At 34.7% G+C, this 13,479-nt stretch overlaps 1 protein-coding gene across 1 annotated transcript in view; it reads right to left on the minus strand.

The window, feature by feature from the left end:
* LOC140152947 (ATP-binding cassette sub-family C member 9-like) overlaps window positions 1-13,479 on the minus strand; it is a 37,111-nt gene that overhangs the window by 4,867 nt on the left and 18,765 nt on the right. Inside the window, exons 18-28 of the mRNA XM_072175499.1 lie at window positions 12,191-12,260; window positions 11,607-11,764; window positions 11,025-11,117; window positions 9,064-9,166; window positions 8,258-8,371; window positions 6,927-7,038; window positions 5,435-5,565; window positions 4,513-4,591; window positions 3,569-3,677; window positions 831-934; window positions 126-259 (exon numbers count right to left, since the gene is read on the minus strand). Coding sequence (XP_072031600.1) covers window positions 126-259; window positions 831-934; window positions 3,569-3,677; window positions 4,513-4,591; window positions 5,435-5,565; window positions 6,927-7,038; window positions 8,258-8,371; window positions 9,064-9,166; window positions 11,025-11,117; window positions 11,607-11,764; window positions 12,191-12,260 — 1,207 coding nt within the window. The remainder of the gene's footprint in view (window positions 1-125; window positions 260-830; window positions 935-3,568; window positions 3,678-4,512; window positions 4,592-5,434; window positions 5,566-6,926; window positions 7,039-8,257; window positions 8,372-9,063; window positions 9,167-11,024; window positions 11,118-11,606; window positions 11,765-12,190; window positions 12,261-13,479) is intronic.

Here is a 13,479-nt window from a genome sequence, read left to right on the forward strand (position 1 = left end):
TTAGTGAGGGTGTTATTTTTTTAACACTATAGTTGAAATTGAGTGGAAGTAAATAATTTGGAGCCCATAGGACCATTATACCCATGGGGTTGAAGTGTAATGCACGGTCATATACGAGTACTCACAGTTTCTGTATCCACTGATGCTGTTGCTTCATCCATAATGAGGATTCGAGACTTTCGTAAAAAAGCTCTAGCCAGACAGAAGAGTTGTCGCTGACCCACACTGAAATTCTCACCACCCTCTGTTACTACAGCATCTGTTTGAGAACAAAAGTATTGATGAGAATTTCATTAAATTGAACTTGAGGACAGTTTAATGGAAGAAAGAGATAAGACCTTGTCGCTTACATGATTTAATTTAAAACAAGAATTTCTGGGTTTTCAGGTTGCACAGTTCTTGAAGCAAAACATTGGCTGCTATGCCTTGACACGCATTATTTAAACTGGGTAGTTTCACTTGAAACTAGAGAAAAAATCTGACCAAACCGCCAATTGCCACTCCCCCACCAAGTCACATCACTATATACACACCAGTAAAAATAATACATAGAATTTTCAGTTGTCAAAGGTATGTATGGTCTTTCCTAAGTGCTTACCAGTCAGCCAAGACAAAATCTCAGTCATAAATGTTCTTCTGGTTTGAAAGGAAACAGGGCCAAGGGATGATTTAACATTAATTTTCACTCCTTTCATCCTGATTCTACCAGAATTTTTTTCTGATGGGATAGACTTCCCCCTTGGTTATGACACTGGCCATCACCAGTTAATGACGGTTAATTTAAAATGATATACTACTGCCCCACCATCAAAACAAATACCCCTACTCACCAAGACCTCCTTTTAATTCAGCAACTGGTGATTTCAACTGAGCAATGTCCAATGCATGCCACAATTCTGCATCTGATTTGGTTCCTTCTGGGTCAAGATTTCTCCTTCAATGAAAGCAGAAACATTTGTATTGAATAATGGGCTATTACAGTGGAAGACACAACCTTAATCTATCACACAGGGGGTGTACTTGTAGATTTCAAATTGAGTCATCCATTCAGGTAACTCCATTTAAAATACACACTGCCAATAAGATTAAGGCAAGTTGAAGCCTTCAGGTCATATTTTTCCAGTTTTGGTCATTTTGTTTAAATGATATAGTTCATTTCTAAAGAATAATACATTGATCTTTTAGGAAATGAGCGAGGAGGTCACTTTTCACATTTCCATAAGAATTGCAGTTAATGAGTTATGACAAATAACAGGTTAAAAAGAAACCCCCACTGAAAATCATGCACATGGGGGAAACTAACTACAATGAAGCCTTGTGATCTCACTCATTGAACCCATACCTTTCCCCATGATATGGTTTTATTTTTCTCAATATTTATTTGAGCACAAATACCACAAGCTCAAGCACCGCTCAGACCCGCCTTAAGGCTGTGCCTTCCATTGCAGTGTATGAATTTCATCTGGAATAGCCATATGGTAATAATAACAATAAAATTGGATTTGAGAGCTGCATGTCACTAAATAAGTTGCCCTGTTGGTAACATTTTGTTGTGTTAGTGCAAAAAACATTGTATCATTCTGTGTTTTCTGCCCTTTTACAGGAGAATCATTTTTGTGTTTCAATTTATCATTTTAACTTTTTAACTACAATTTAATTGCTTCTGAAACTTGTAAAATAGCTTTTAAAATGTGTACCTTTACCTATATTTTCATAATCAATTAATAACTCCATTTCATCTAAAATATCACTTTAGACTTCTTGCACTGACACGACGATTTGTACAAGTTACTTTTAATTTTTCCTTAGCTTCTAATGACCTTATATCCGGAGGGAAGCTGCAACCCATCCCTTCTCAGCACTGTAAGGTAATTTTACATTTGGCGCTTTGTTAGTAGCTATTAATTATCTATTTATAATTTTCATGAAGATTGCCCTTAAGGGATCTAAAATGAGCGTTTATTGCATTTCGACAGTATTTTTTGTGGGACATGAGAGCACCTTAGACCTATCAAATTGCATTCTGAATCTGAAGCATGTCTTTCTGATATCAAATAATTTTCATTTTTGAAAATCACAATATAATACAAATTTTATGACAAATTATAAAAATTTGATATTTTTCAAAATTTTGATATATAACAGTCCTCGAAGTAAACTATGTAAATCTAATGATATATTCTTAAAGTGTATGTAGCAGGAGGAAAAGCCGACGGTCAATTGAAAATTTTGACCTTTCATATTGAAGATATGGATTTTTTCCCAAAAGACCTAATTTTTTTTGGTGTTTTTTGTAAAAAAATCCATATCTTCAATATGTAAAGGTCAAAATTTTCAATTGATCGTCGGCTTTTCATCCCACCTACATACACTCTAAGTATAAATCATCAGATTTATCAAGTTTACTTCAAGTACTGTTAAATATCAAAAATATCAATTTTTAATGATTTGCCATAAAATGTGTATTAAATTGCGAATTTCAAAAAATCAAAATTATTTGGTATCAGAAGGACATTCTTCGAATTCAGAATGCAATTCGATATGTCTGATGTGCTCTAATGTCCCAAAATAAATACTGTCCAAACGTTCATACCCTAGCCCTTAAGGGATCTAGAATGAGCGTTTATTGAGTTTCGACAGTATTTTTTGTGGGACATGAGAGCACCTCAGACCTATGAATTGCATTCTGAATACGAAGCATGTCTTTCTGATATCAAATAATTTTCATTTTTTGAAAATCACAATATAATACAATTTTATGACAAATTATAAAAATTTGATATTTTTCAAATTTTTGATATATAACAGTCCTCGAAGTAAATTATATAAATCTAATGATATATTCTTAAAGTGTATGTAGCTGGGAGGAAAAGCTGACGGTCAATTGAAAATTTTGACCTTTTATATTGAAGATATGGATTTTTTCCCAAAAAGACCTAATTTTTTTGGTGTTTTGGAAAAAAATCCATATACGAAAGGTCAAAATTTTTAATTGATCGTCGGCTTTCCATCCCACCTACATACACTTAAAGTATAAATCATCAGATTTATAAAGTTTACTTCAAGTACTGTTAAATATCAAAAATATCAATTTTTAATGATTTGCCATAAAATGTGTATTAAATTGCGAATTTCACAAAATCAAAATTATTTGATATCAGAAGGACATTCTTCAAATTCAGAATGCAATTCGATATGTCTGATGTGCTCTAATGTCCCAAAATAAATACTGTCCAAACGTTCATACCCCAGCCCTTAAGTACAGGGATGTCAACTGTTACCCATTGAGTGTGACAGTCACACATTCGGGGCACTTTCTCGTGCTCTCCCGCCCGCCAAGGTAGTAAAATGTCCCGCCAAGTTGTAAAATCGCACAAAATGGTGCGAATTGTTGAAATAAATTGTTGTCTCAACTTTATAGATATTCAAGTGCCTAGCTCAAATAATAATGAGTCAAAATGAACAATTTGAAGTTGGCAAACAATAATCCTGTCTCAGTATGCCATTGTTCCACAGTATCTCCCGCCAAACAATTCCAAACATTTGACAGCCCTGTAACTATCCATACCTTATAGTACCAGTAAACAGTGAAGGATCCTGGGGGATGATTGCAAGCTGCCGACGTAGGGTTGTCAAGGGCACATCTGAAGTGTTGATGTCATCAATGTAAATACAACCTGCAATCATATAAAGGATATATTTTCTTTGAAGAATTGTAACATACAAATCTAAATAATCAAAAAATTTTAATTTTACTTACAGATATGTGCAGTTGAATTACACAGACACTGAGCGACAAGCAGTTATCTTTAACTGATTAGATTGAGCACTTTTTGTTGTTTTGGAGAATAGCGACATCTCACTGGCTGTTGCCCATTGCTTGTTGCTCAGCAACAGAGTGCAAATTCAGCTTAATTGCAAATTTGACAACTCATCAAAATTCACAAAACGATAAACATCTGTCATGATAAAATGAATTTTATAAACAGTTCTCTCAACAACATCATCTCATAAATCAGTCATGGATCCCACCTTGTATAAAACACATTGTACCAACACATACTATACTCCCCTTTAGCTACCAGTCAGTGACATTTTGTGAATACTTGACACCTGCCAGCAAATCAAAATCCTCAGCATCAACCACCAGTTACTACCAGCCAGCGACACATACAATGTAGATGATACTTTGATTCTCAACTTTAAGCCAATCAAATACAAATACAAAAATGCATATTCATTAAGCACTATACATCCCTCACTAGTTAAAGTCAGTGACTCAGAAACAAACAAAGCAAAGTTATGAACCATTTTCTTATGTTTTTTGCTCCTCGCTTGTTGCCTATATCTCAGATTCATTATTGCCAACTTTAGCCTGATTGGATCAGATCTGGTCACATTTATAAAATTTCACTTGAGTTTACAGTTGAGTTAAAACCACCAAGATAAAGTTGGGACACTTTGGACATTCTAATTTGATCATTGAGATTATATTTTACATGCAATATTTACCTTTGGAAATCACATTACATCTGAACAGAGCTAAAACCAAAGATGATTTACCACTACCAGTTCTCCCACAGATACCAATCTGAAATAATAAATATTAGAACATAAATTATTATAAAATAAAGTGGCATTTCATGTTCCACAGCCTCATCCCCCACTTTTCTCAACAAAAAGTTGAGATCTTTATACCAACGGAAAGCTCTGGTTACATAATGTTCATGTACAAAAACCTTTTTGAAGATTCAATTGCTTGGCAAAAATATCATCAACTTAGTAATTACGTTCTGGTTAACATAACAAAATTACAACTATGGAGCTGTCTAATACACATAATTATGCATAACCCGCAAACACAAAATCAACTGAAATTTTGGGAATAAGCTTTTTTCATATCTACTAAAACATGTCAGAAAAACATGCTAGGTCACAAAATACTCCATTAAGTGGGACAAAATCTGCTTCTACTTTCATATGTAAATGTATAATATGTATGTGTGTGTGTCATATCTCTTGATTAGATTAGAGGTTATTACCAAAGTGCACAATGCAATACATTCGTATGTATAAACACTGGCAACCATGAACATGGATCCACCCTACTGAGTATTTCTTATCCAACTGCTGACATACACACAATTGAGTTTCATTCACCTTACCATGAACAATGGTCAAACAACTTACATCCCTGATAAACAGAGATTTTAAACAGTTCTCTCAACAAATATTTGACTTACTTGATTTTTCATCCCACATTCATGGGATTTCATCAGAAAGTGAGGTAGAGCGGTAAACACCTAGTCATGTGACCCACTTAAATCCCTGCATGTACATAGATTTCTTGCGTGTATCCTTGTTTGTCTGTTTACAAAAACACACTTTCAAACATGCACACATGTATGCATTCATGCACAAAAGTACCTCTTACCTTTTCTTGTGAGTTGAATTGCAAGTTAATCCGATTTAAGACTGGGTCTAAATCATCAGCATATTTAACAGTGACATCTTCAAATTTAATCACACCTTCTTTAGGCCAGTCAGATGGTGGCTTGATGATTCCTACAGAAAATAAAAGTTTATTGGAGGAATTTATCAAAAATCTGAGCAAATAGATGGAATTCTGACAATTGTTGGGTATAGTACAAGCTTTAGAATTGAGATTATCACTCTTTTATAAAGTTTCAATCATGATAATGTTGGTATTTTATCCAGCTTGTTTGCTATTCATTTTGTATAGACCTTTTTCTCAGACGTCACCAATCAATCGATATTGGGTCCAGCATTTGAGTCATCAGCACCCAAACGCAAATAACGTGTCGGCACATGCGATCAACTTTGCGCCACGTAAAACAAAACAGAGGAGAAAATATGCAGCATTTGTTTTTTTCACACCGTGGGCAAGTGGGAAACGCACATGTTGTTTGTTTACATCTGAGACCCCAATATCGATTAGGTGACGTCATCAGAAAAAGGTCTATAACTTTTTATTATACTTAATGACTTTTTTTCCACTAAAATGCCATGTGGAGGCATGCATTTTCCAAAACGAGATTTTAAGTTATTTATTATGGCATATTTTAGGATATCTTTAGGCCACCTTAAATCAATATCAATAAGATATCATGTGATGACCTACAGTCTGTTCAATTAGCTTAGATTCTTGTTTTAATTCAATATTTGACAAAGTAGTGATAAATGTGACAAATAATGAATCAAATGTTGCTAAATATGGTCAGACCCAACAAGCTTTCAAATTCCACTTGACAAATTTGTTGATAAACATTCTTTCCAAATGTGGGTGTTTCCCGCCATATTTTTGTAAAAATCTGTAGAACCATAAACTTTTCCGATGATATTGGTATTGGATTGAACCATTAGATCAATATATAGGCATGATAATCATTGTTCCACTTTATCATCGGATGCGCTGTGGCAATACTATTTAACAACCATATAGGGACAGAATAATTAATTTGGGTGTTAGTGTTGTCAGACAAAATGTATATTTTTATTCATTTATTTATTCGTTCATATTTATTTGTTTATTATTTTGTTTATTTATTCATTTATTTATTTATTTTGTGTAGGATGGGTGTCATAATTTACAGTAACAGTTATGTTTAGATTCAAACAAATACAATATTGAACTTTGCATGCTGCACTGAATGTTCATTGGTGATGCTGATGAATAATTTTGCCATGTTTTTCAATCATGTCAAAAATCATGTTGGAACACAAAAAATCTAAATCATTATTTCAATATAGTAGGACATGACATTTGACACCTGAAAAATCAATTTTGACAAGCTAAGCTAAGATAAGATAAGGAAATAATTGTTGGTAAATTTTTATTGGTAAAAATGCTCAGTTTTGGATAAAATGTTAACTAAACATTCATAAATCAAAAGTTAATGTCTTACCATCATATTGCTCTGTAGGCAGCAAAGCATAGTGTTTCACTCTCTCCACTGAATTCATCTGAATTTCCAAATTTGACAACCAAGTGATGAGATAGCCAAAACCACCAGCAGCCTGTAAAGCCAAATTAAATGAAACTAGCAGAGGACCGCGGGTTGAGTAAACGGGAGCGAATCGCTGAACAGATTAGGACTACATGATGATAGAGACTATTGTAGGCCTAGGGCCTAAATGGCATTTAATACCATACCGAATTGCTATTTTATTACGTAAATACCCTAAAACCATAACCCCGTATAGGCCAACCCTAAGATCCATGTATCATCCTTCACTGAAAAGGCCGGTTAATAATCTGTCCATTCTTTATCTCCTTTTTAGCTCAATCGCTCGCTCTTTCTTTCATTTTTGGCATTCGATGATGAGCTCATCCACCAAGTTTGATATAAAATTGGATCGATTAAGCCCATATTTTAAAACTCATAGTGAGACCAATAAATATTGGGCGTAAAGCATCTAATTTTATCATTATTATGTTTTGGATCCAATATTTTCACACACTTGGACTCATCAAAACATAATAATGATGATAATCCAACAAACTATACTTGGATGACCTTGGGGCCCCTGTGACCTTCGACTTTTGGGGCCAAATGGGACAAAAGGCACATCTACAGGGTAGGACCATTATGTGTGCCAAATATGAGCCCTGGGGCTAAGCCAAGAAAATGGCATTTCAATTTACAAAACACTAAAATGGCTAATTCACTACTACACTTAATTGTTAGCTTGTTTATTTTTAATTTATTTCTAAAATTCCTTCATGATTAATAAATGCTTCCCATGTATAATTGTTGAAACATATTTAGGAAAGATACTATTATTTTATTGACCTTCCACAAAATGTATAGAATTTTCCAAATAGGTGTTTTCTGAAGACAGCTGCTGTTTGTTATGATCACCCAGTTTATAATAATATTCTGGCTCATCAAGCAGCTGTTGGGCGCAATACTTATGTTAGTCGTACTTTGTGTAATACCTTTCACTGGCGAGCACTTATGGGAATTTAGCCACCTGCTGCACATGGCATGGTTTTCCAAACATTTCCAATGGTAATTTGAAAAAGGTCTATTATTATAATTGTATCCCATTTCAAACTTCTTCCACCCCAGATATAAAATAATTAAATCAGTTAAAAAATGTGAAAGGCATGTATTTTGTTTTAAATCGGGAGTAGTAATGACCATCTATATTGAGTCTTATATGTGTATGGGGCTTATTCTTTCAATATAATGTAAAAGACAAAAGTTCAAAATATTTTGTAATAAATACTTACCCTCTGTGCATAAACTATGGCTAATGCTACAAGAGCAGGGCTTAGATCCGATGTAACAACTCCTAACATGGTTGATAGACCTGCCAAGAGAACCACGCCAGCACCCATAAGATCCTGTACAAAACAGAAATATATAAACAAGGGAAAAATTTTTGTGTGGAAAAAATTACTCATCCATATGTGACCATCCACCACAACTGAGCCCGGATGTCGCCAGTGCCACTATTGAGATATGCTCCATTGAACTTTTAAACAATAAACAATAGGAAACAAAGGATTTATAGACTGTTTTATTGATTTTTCACTACTTAAATGTCAAGTACTATAGACATGATATACATCATTTTAAAGCTAATTTCAAGCAGAATATTTTGGTTGAATGTCTCAAAAATGATGATTGGCGACTTAGTTGTGCTGGATGGTCACATATACCAAATTTTGCATAGAAAAAGGGGCAATTAATATCGCAAAATGCTGACACATCTTGGCGGCATATCCTCATATGTACTGACTCCACCAGCTATCAGAATCTTCCTAAATATTTTTAAAGAAATTTGGATTCATCGATATACCAAAATTTAATTTTTGGTCAAACTTTTACTCTCTAGGCCTAGAAAAAGGGGTCACTGATATACTAAAATGCTAAAAATACAACTCAGATTTGCATCACACGAGTACCCCTCCCTCCCCTGTACTAACACTTACCAATCTGAAATTGAATCCCCCCCAATCGAACATGTACTAACACTTACCAATCTGAAATTGAGCCCTCTTCCCCCTCCTGAGGCATGTATACCAAGACTTACCAATCTGAAATTGAGCCACACACTTGCAGTCCTCAGATATAAGTATGCTGTGGAATGTATATCAATCCTTTGGAATAGTGTGTTAAAGAACCGCTTCTGGAATCTGATAATTGGTAAATAAAATTCAAGTTAACTATTAAAAATTATAACAAATTATTGAAATAGTTTTATAAGTAGGGATGCCCACTGTCCATACAGTTTCCACTAGAACGATTTTTCATTTACTGTGTGCGTGCAATCACACACATATTGTCTATGGAGAAACTGATCGATACAAGAAATCCCAGGCCTGTTAAATGGCGTACATACTTGTTTTTGATCCAAATGTAGGCCTATATCAGGGTGTTTCAAGAAATTCCTGATTCCACCGGAAAACATTAACCAAACTTTTTCCTGATTGGTCAGTAAATAGAGAGGACCTTCCTCCATGCAGAGATCAACTTTTTTTAATGAAAAATTTAATGAGATGAGAACTACAACAGGTTGAAGTGACACCATTCCGTGCATCAGGTGTTCAAACGCAATTATTTCCGAATTTGGAGTGAATCAGACAAGCAAACTTACATAGTCATAAAATGTAACTATTTTTGAAGACAAAATGTACAGGATGTTAAGAAATTTAAGAATGTTTAAGCCTACATGCCCATCTCAAATCATGCACTTCTCACTACCATGTCCATTTCATATGCTATCATCATGGCTTCCATGCACACACAGTGTATTGCTCAATGTATTAAAGATAACCTTTGAGTTGGAGCAAATTTCTCAAAATTGGTAGTGATTAATATTACCAAACTTATGCCATGATGAAATATAATAATTTTTGAAGATAAAATGTGCTGACCGTAAAAGATTGAACAATGTTTAAGACTACCGCCATTCATTTGAAATAATGCACTTATTGTTCATCTCCTCTATGGAGATATTTTCCATGGCGGCCATCTATGATCATGCTTGCGGTTTCACCAAACAAACCATGGGTTTTGAGGTCTTATATTTTTTGTTGTATGTCAACAAAATCGATTAAATTTTCAGGATGATCTTATTTTCATGTTGTTATAAGCAAATATAATGTTCCAGATAACGCTAGTTAATAAATACATTAAGAAAAAGTACCTTAAAATTGCACTTTCTGTTAGTAATCCTATTTGGACTTTAACTTTTTAACATGTTCTAGCAGCCCTATATAAAACCGTAACACTCAAAAGGCCATATCTCTGGAATGAAACGTCCGATTAAGATTATTTAAACGCCAAAATGTTTCTTTCATCAATTCCCAGCCAATAAGTTAGGTCTGAATCAATTCAAAAGTACTTCAATTTTTAGTGGACATGCCTATTATAAGCCAGTGAATCTATGTGAAAGATTCTTATCTGACCGAGTCAATCAGAAACCATTATTTTGTTTGCCTCAAGGGTCACTTTACAAAATAACAACAACAAGAACAACAAAACTATTTGAAAATGTAATAGCAACATTTAAAAGGCAGCTATTGTGGGGATGCCATGTTTAGTGATTTTCAAAGGGCAGCTATTGCAGGAACACATTGTTTAGGCCCCATTAATTTAAAGGTTTGTCTCATACTTCCTGTGTGCGCACATTGGAAATTTTGTTTCCCATTAGATTTTTAACATCAAAGGAGCTTTGAACCAGCCTATATGAGGTGCATATTTAGCTAGCAGCAATATTATATCGCTGAGCTAATCTCAGATTACATACGCAAACAAGGCAGGTTTGTCAGCATGCTTATGGCGCAATCACGTAAAAGCACTGACGTCACTACCACATTCGAGATGAAACCAAGTATAGTACATCGCTCCAAGGGGCAAATGCCCAGCCACTAAGAAATTCTATGTTGACTACACCCTATATATATTTCCAAGCAGAAAGCCTACCCCCTGATTCACCCATGTTTGAAAAACTTAAAAACAAAAACACAGCATTTAACAAATATGACATACCCGAAAGCTCTTATTGTAGACAGTCCATCTAGGGTTTCAGAAAAATGTGCATAAACTGGTGACTTGCAGACATTCTCAATCCTCTGTAACTCTCTGTAAGAATATAATTGAGATATAAGGTGCATATATGTATAGTGGCAATGGACTATTCCCGTTGAAATCCATAACCCCTATGGAAGACATGCCCTTAATCTTCCATTCAGGGAGTGTGAATTCCAAATGGGGTTACTTGAATGTGGGAGATTAAGGTCATGTCTTCCATAGGGGGTGTATGGATTTCAACTAGAATAGTCCAATTCAACACTACAACTATGTGAAGAATACAGTACTTCCTTGTCCACTTTGTTATCACTACATCTGAATTTTTGCATACAAAAAATATGATAAAAATCCCTACACATCTAACTAAATTTAACGTTGTGTTCCTGCCATGGTTCTTAATCTCTCTTCCTTATTTCCTCCCTTCATCCACTGCATCTCAGCCCTTCTTGCTTCAATGCTTCCTTTCTACTGCCCTTCCTTCATTTATATATCTATCTATTCATTATTTATTCAAGTTTTTGCCATTTATATCATGCTTACCTGGATGATTTAAGATAAAACCTTTGAATAAAGAAATACACAATTCCAACAGCTACAGCCACTATACAAAACACAGGAGCCACTATTATGATAGCTATGAAACAGAATATTATCCTCCACATTGAATACACACTGCCATCAATGGTACGAAACAGTTTCTGCAAGGAAAAATTGAAAATTACTTTTATCCTTTTGAAGCATTTGTACAAATGAATAATTAATAGGAGTGACCTGATCCAACCAGGCCAAAAGCAGCAATTGGGTTATTCCAGTTGAAATACATACACCCCAAGATACAAGATATTTTTATTTTCCCATAATTCACATGAAATCCCACAAGTATAAATTTTAAAAAACAAATAAACAAATAAACAAAGGCAATATCAAACAAACAAATTATGGACCCCCTATGGATATGTGTGATATTAATCTTCAACACAAGGAGTGATGAATTTCAAATGGGGTTACCTGAATGGGTGATTCTCTTTGACATCAACACCCCTTGTGTGGGAGATTAAGGTCATGTATTCCATAGAGGGTGTATGGATTTCAAATGGAATAGCCCTACTAGCAAGTCAACTTACCATGTCAATCAAATTCATGTCATTTGAAAATCGGTTCAGAATTCTCCCAAGTGGATTGGTATCAAAAAATCTGCAATACAGAAGAGATAAGACATTCATTCAAAGATGTAACACAGGTGCTTGTCCAAATCCTGAAAATTACTGAGCTCTTGCACCCGCATCAAACATTTATGGGAGGTAATCCGGGGAATAGGATATGGGTATCACCCTCCTTTCAAAATAAAAAATTTAAAAAACACCCAATATTTAATTGATGGCCTCAGATACAAGTTATGTCTCCGCTTATTTCATCATTCTTCTACCCATAATTAGTTGTCCAACAAACAGGAAGAAAATACTATACTGGGAATTTTCAATTGAATGAACACAGATTTGAAGAGCTGTATTAGATCCAACTGTGGTCGTATTTCGCGTATTTCAAACGACAATGCGAACACACGACCTTGGATACAATACTCACCAATCACAGGTGTGTTGGCATGGTTGGATACACTTCCACGTTATGCAAGCACAGTCGCACACACTGGCTTACATCATGCAGTGTACGCAAATAATCATCACGCTATGTCAGGCTGTGTTCATTTAAAATGAAAATTTCCACTGTAGTAAATTTCTGTCAAACCCAAATTAACATAATTATAGTACATTTTATCATGGGAGATAGAATATTTTGGGCACAATATTATATTAGTCCCTTTCCAGGTTTTCAGCCTCTGTTATCTTCTTGAACATCTCAGTGTAATTAGTACTTATTTAGTTTCTGGGAAGACCGCATCATCACTACTATCTGATTAAACGAAAGAATTGCCACCAATTTACGAAAAACAAGAAACCTACAATCTTCGAAAAACATACGTGGAACGCTTGGCACACTCTGTCGAAATTCTGTGCAGAATTTCTGATGATCATGGAAATGATGTCAAACATGACATCAACAACAATGATTTACCCTTCCCCTCTCCCCATCAATCAATGTTAGAACACATTTTAGGAAACCTCTGAAGACATTGGCATTTCTCAACATCGAACGGGGGAGAGGGGGTGACGGTTTCCCGTTATTTACACGCAAGCGTTCCAAGACTTATTTCGAGGATTGTAGATATGTCTAACTATAGACCTGGTCTAAATATGGAGATTGGAACTGGGGATAAGTAACTCACATACCTTATTTCATATTATTGTTGATCCTGTTAAGGACAAATACATGTAGTTTATCATTAAATGCTTGCAGTGAAATTTTCTGACTTTGTTTGAAATAAAGGCGAAAAAGAAAAGATTACAGGGATCCT

Source organism: Amphiura filiformis, chromosome 5 (assembly GCF_039555335.1).
Source record: "Amphiura filiformis chromosome 5, Afil_fr2py, whole genome shotgun sequence".
Taxonomy (NCBI): domain Eukaryota; kingdom Metazoa; phylum Echinodermata; class Ophiuroidea; order Amphilepidida; family Amphiuridae; genus Amphiura; species Amphiura filiformis.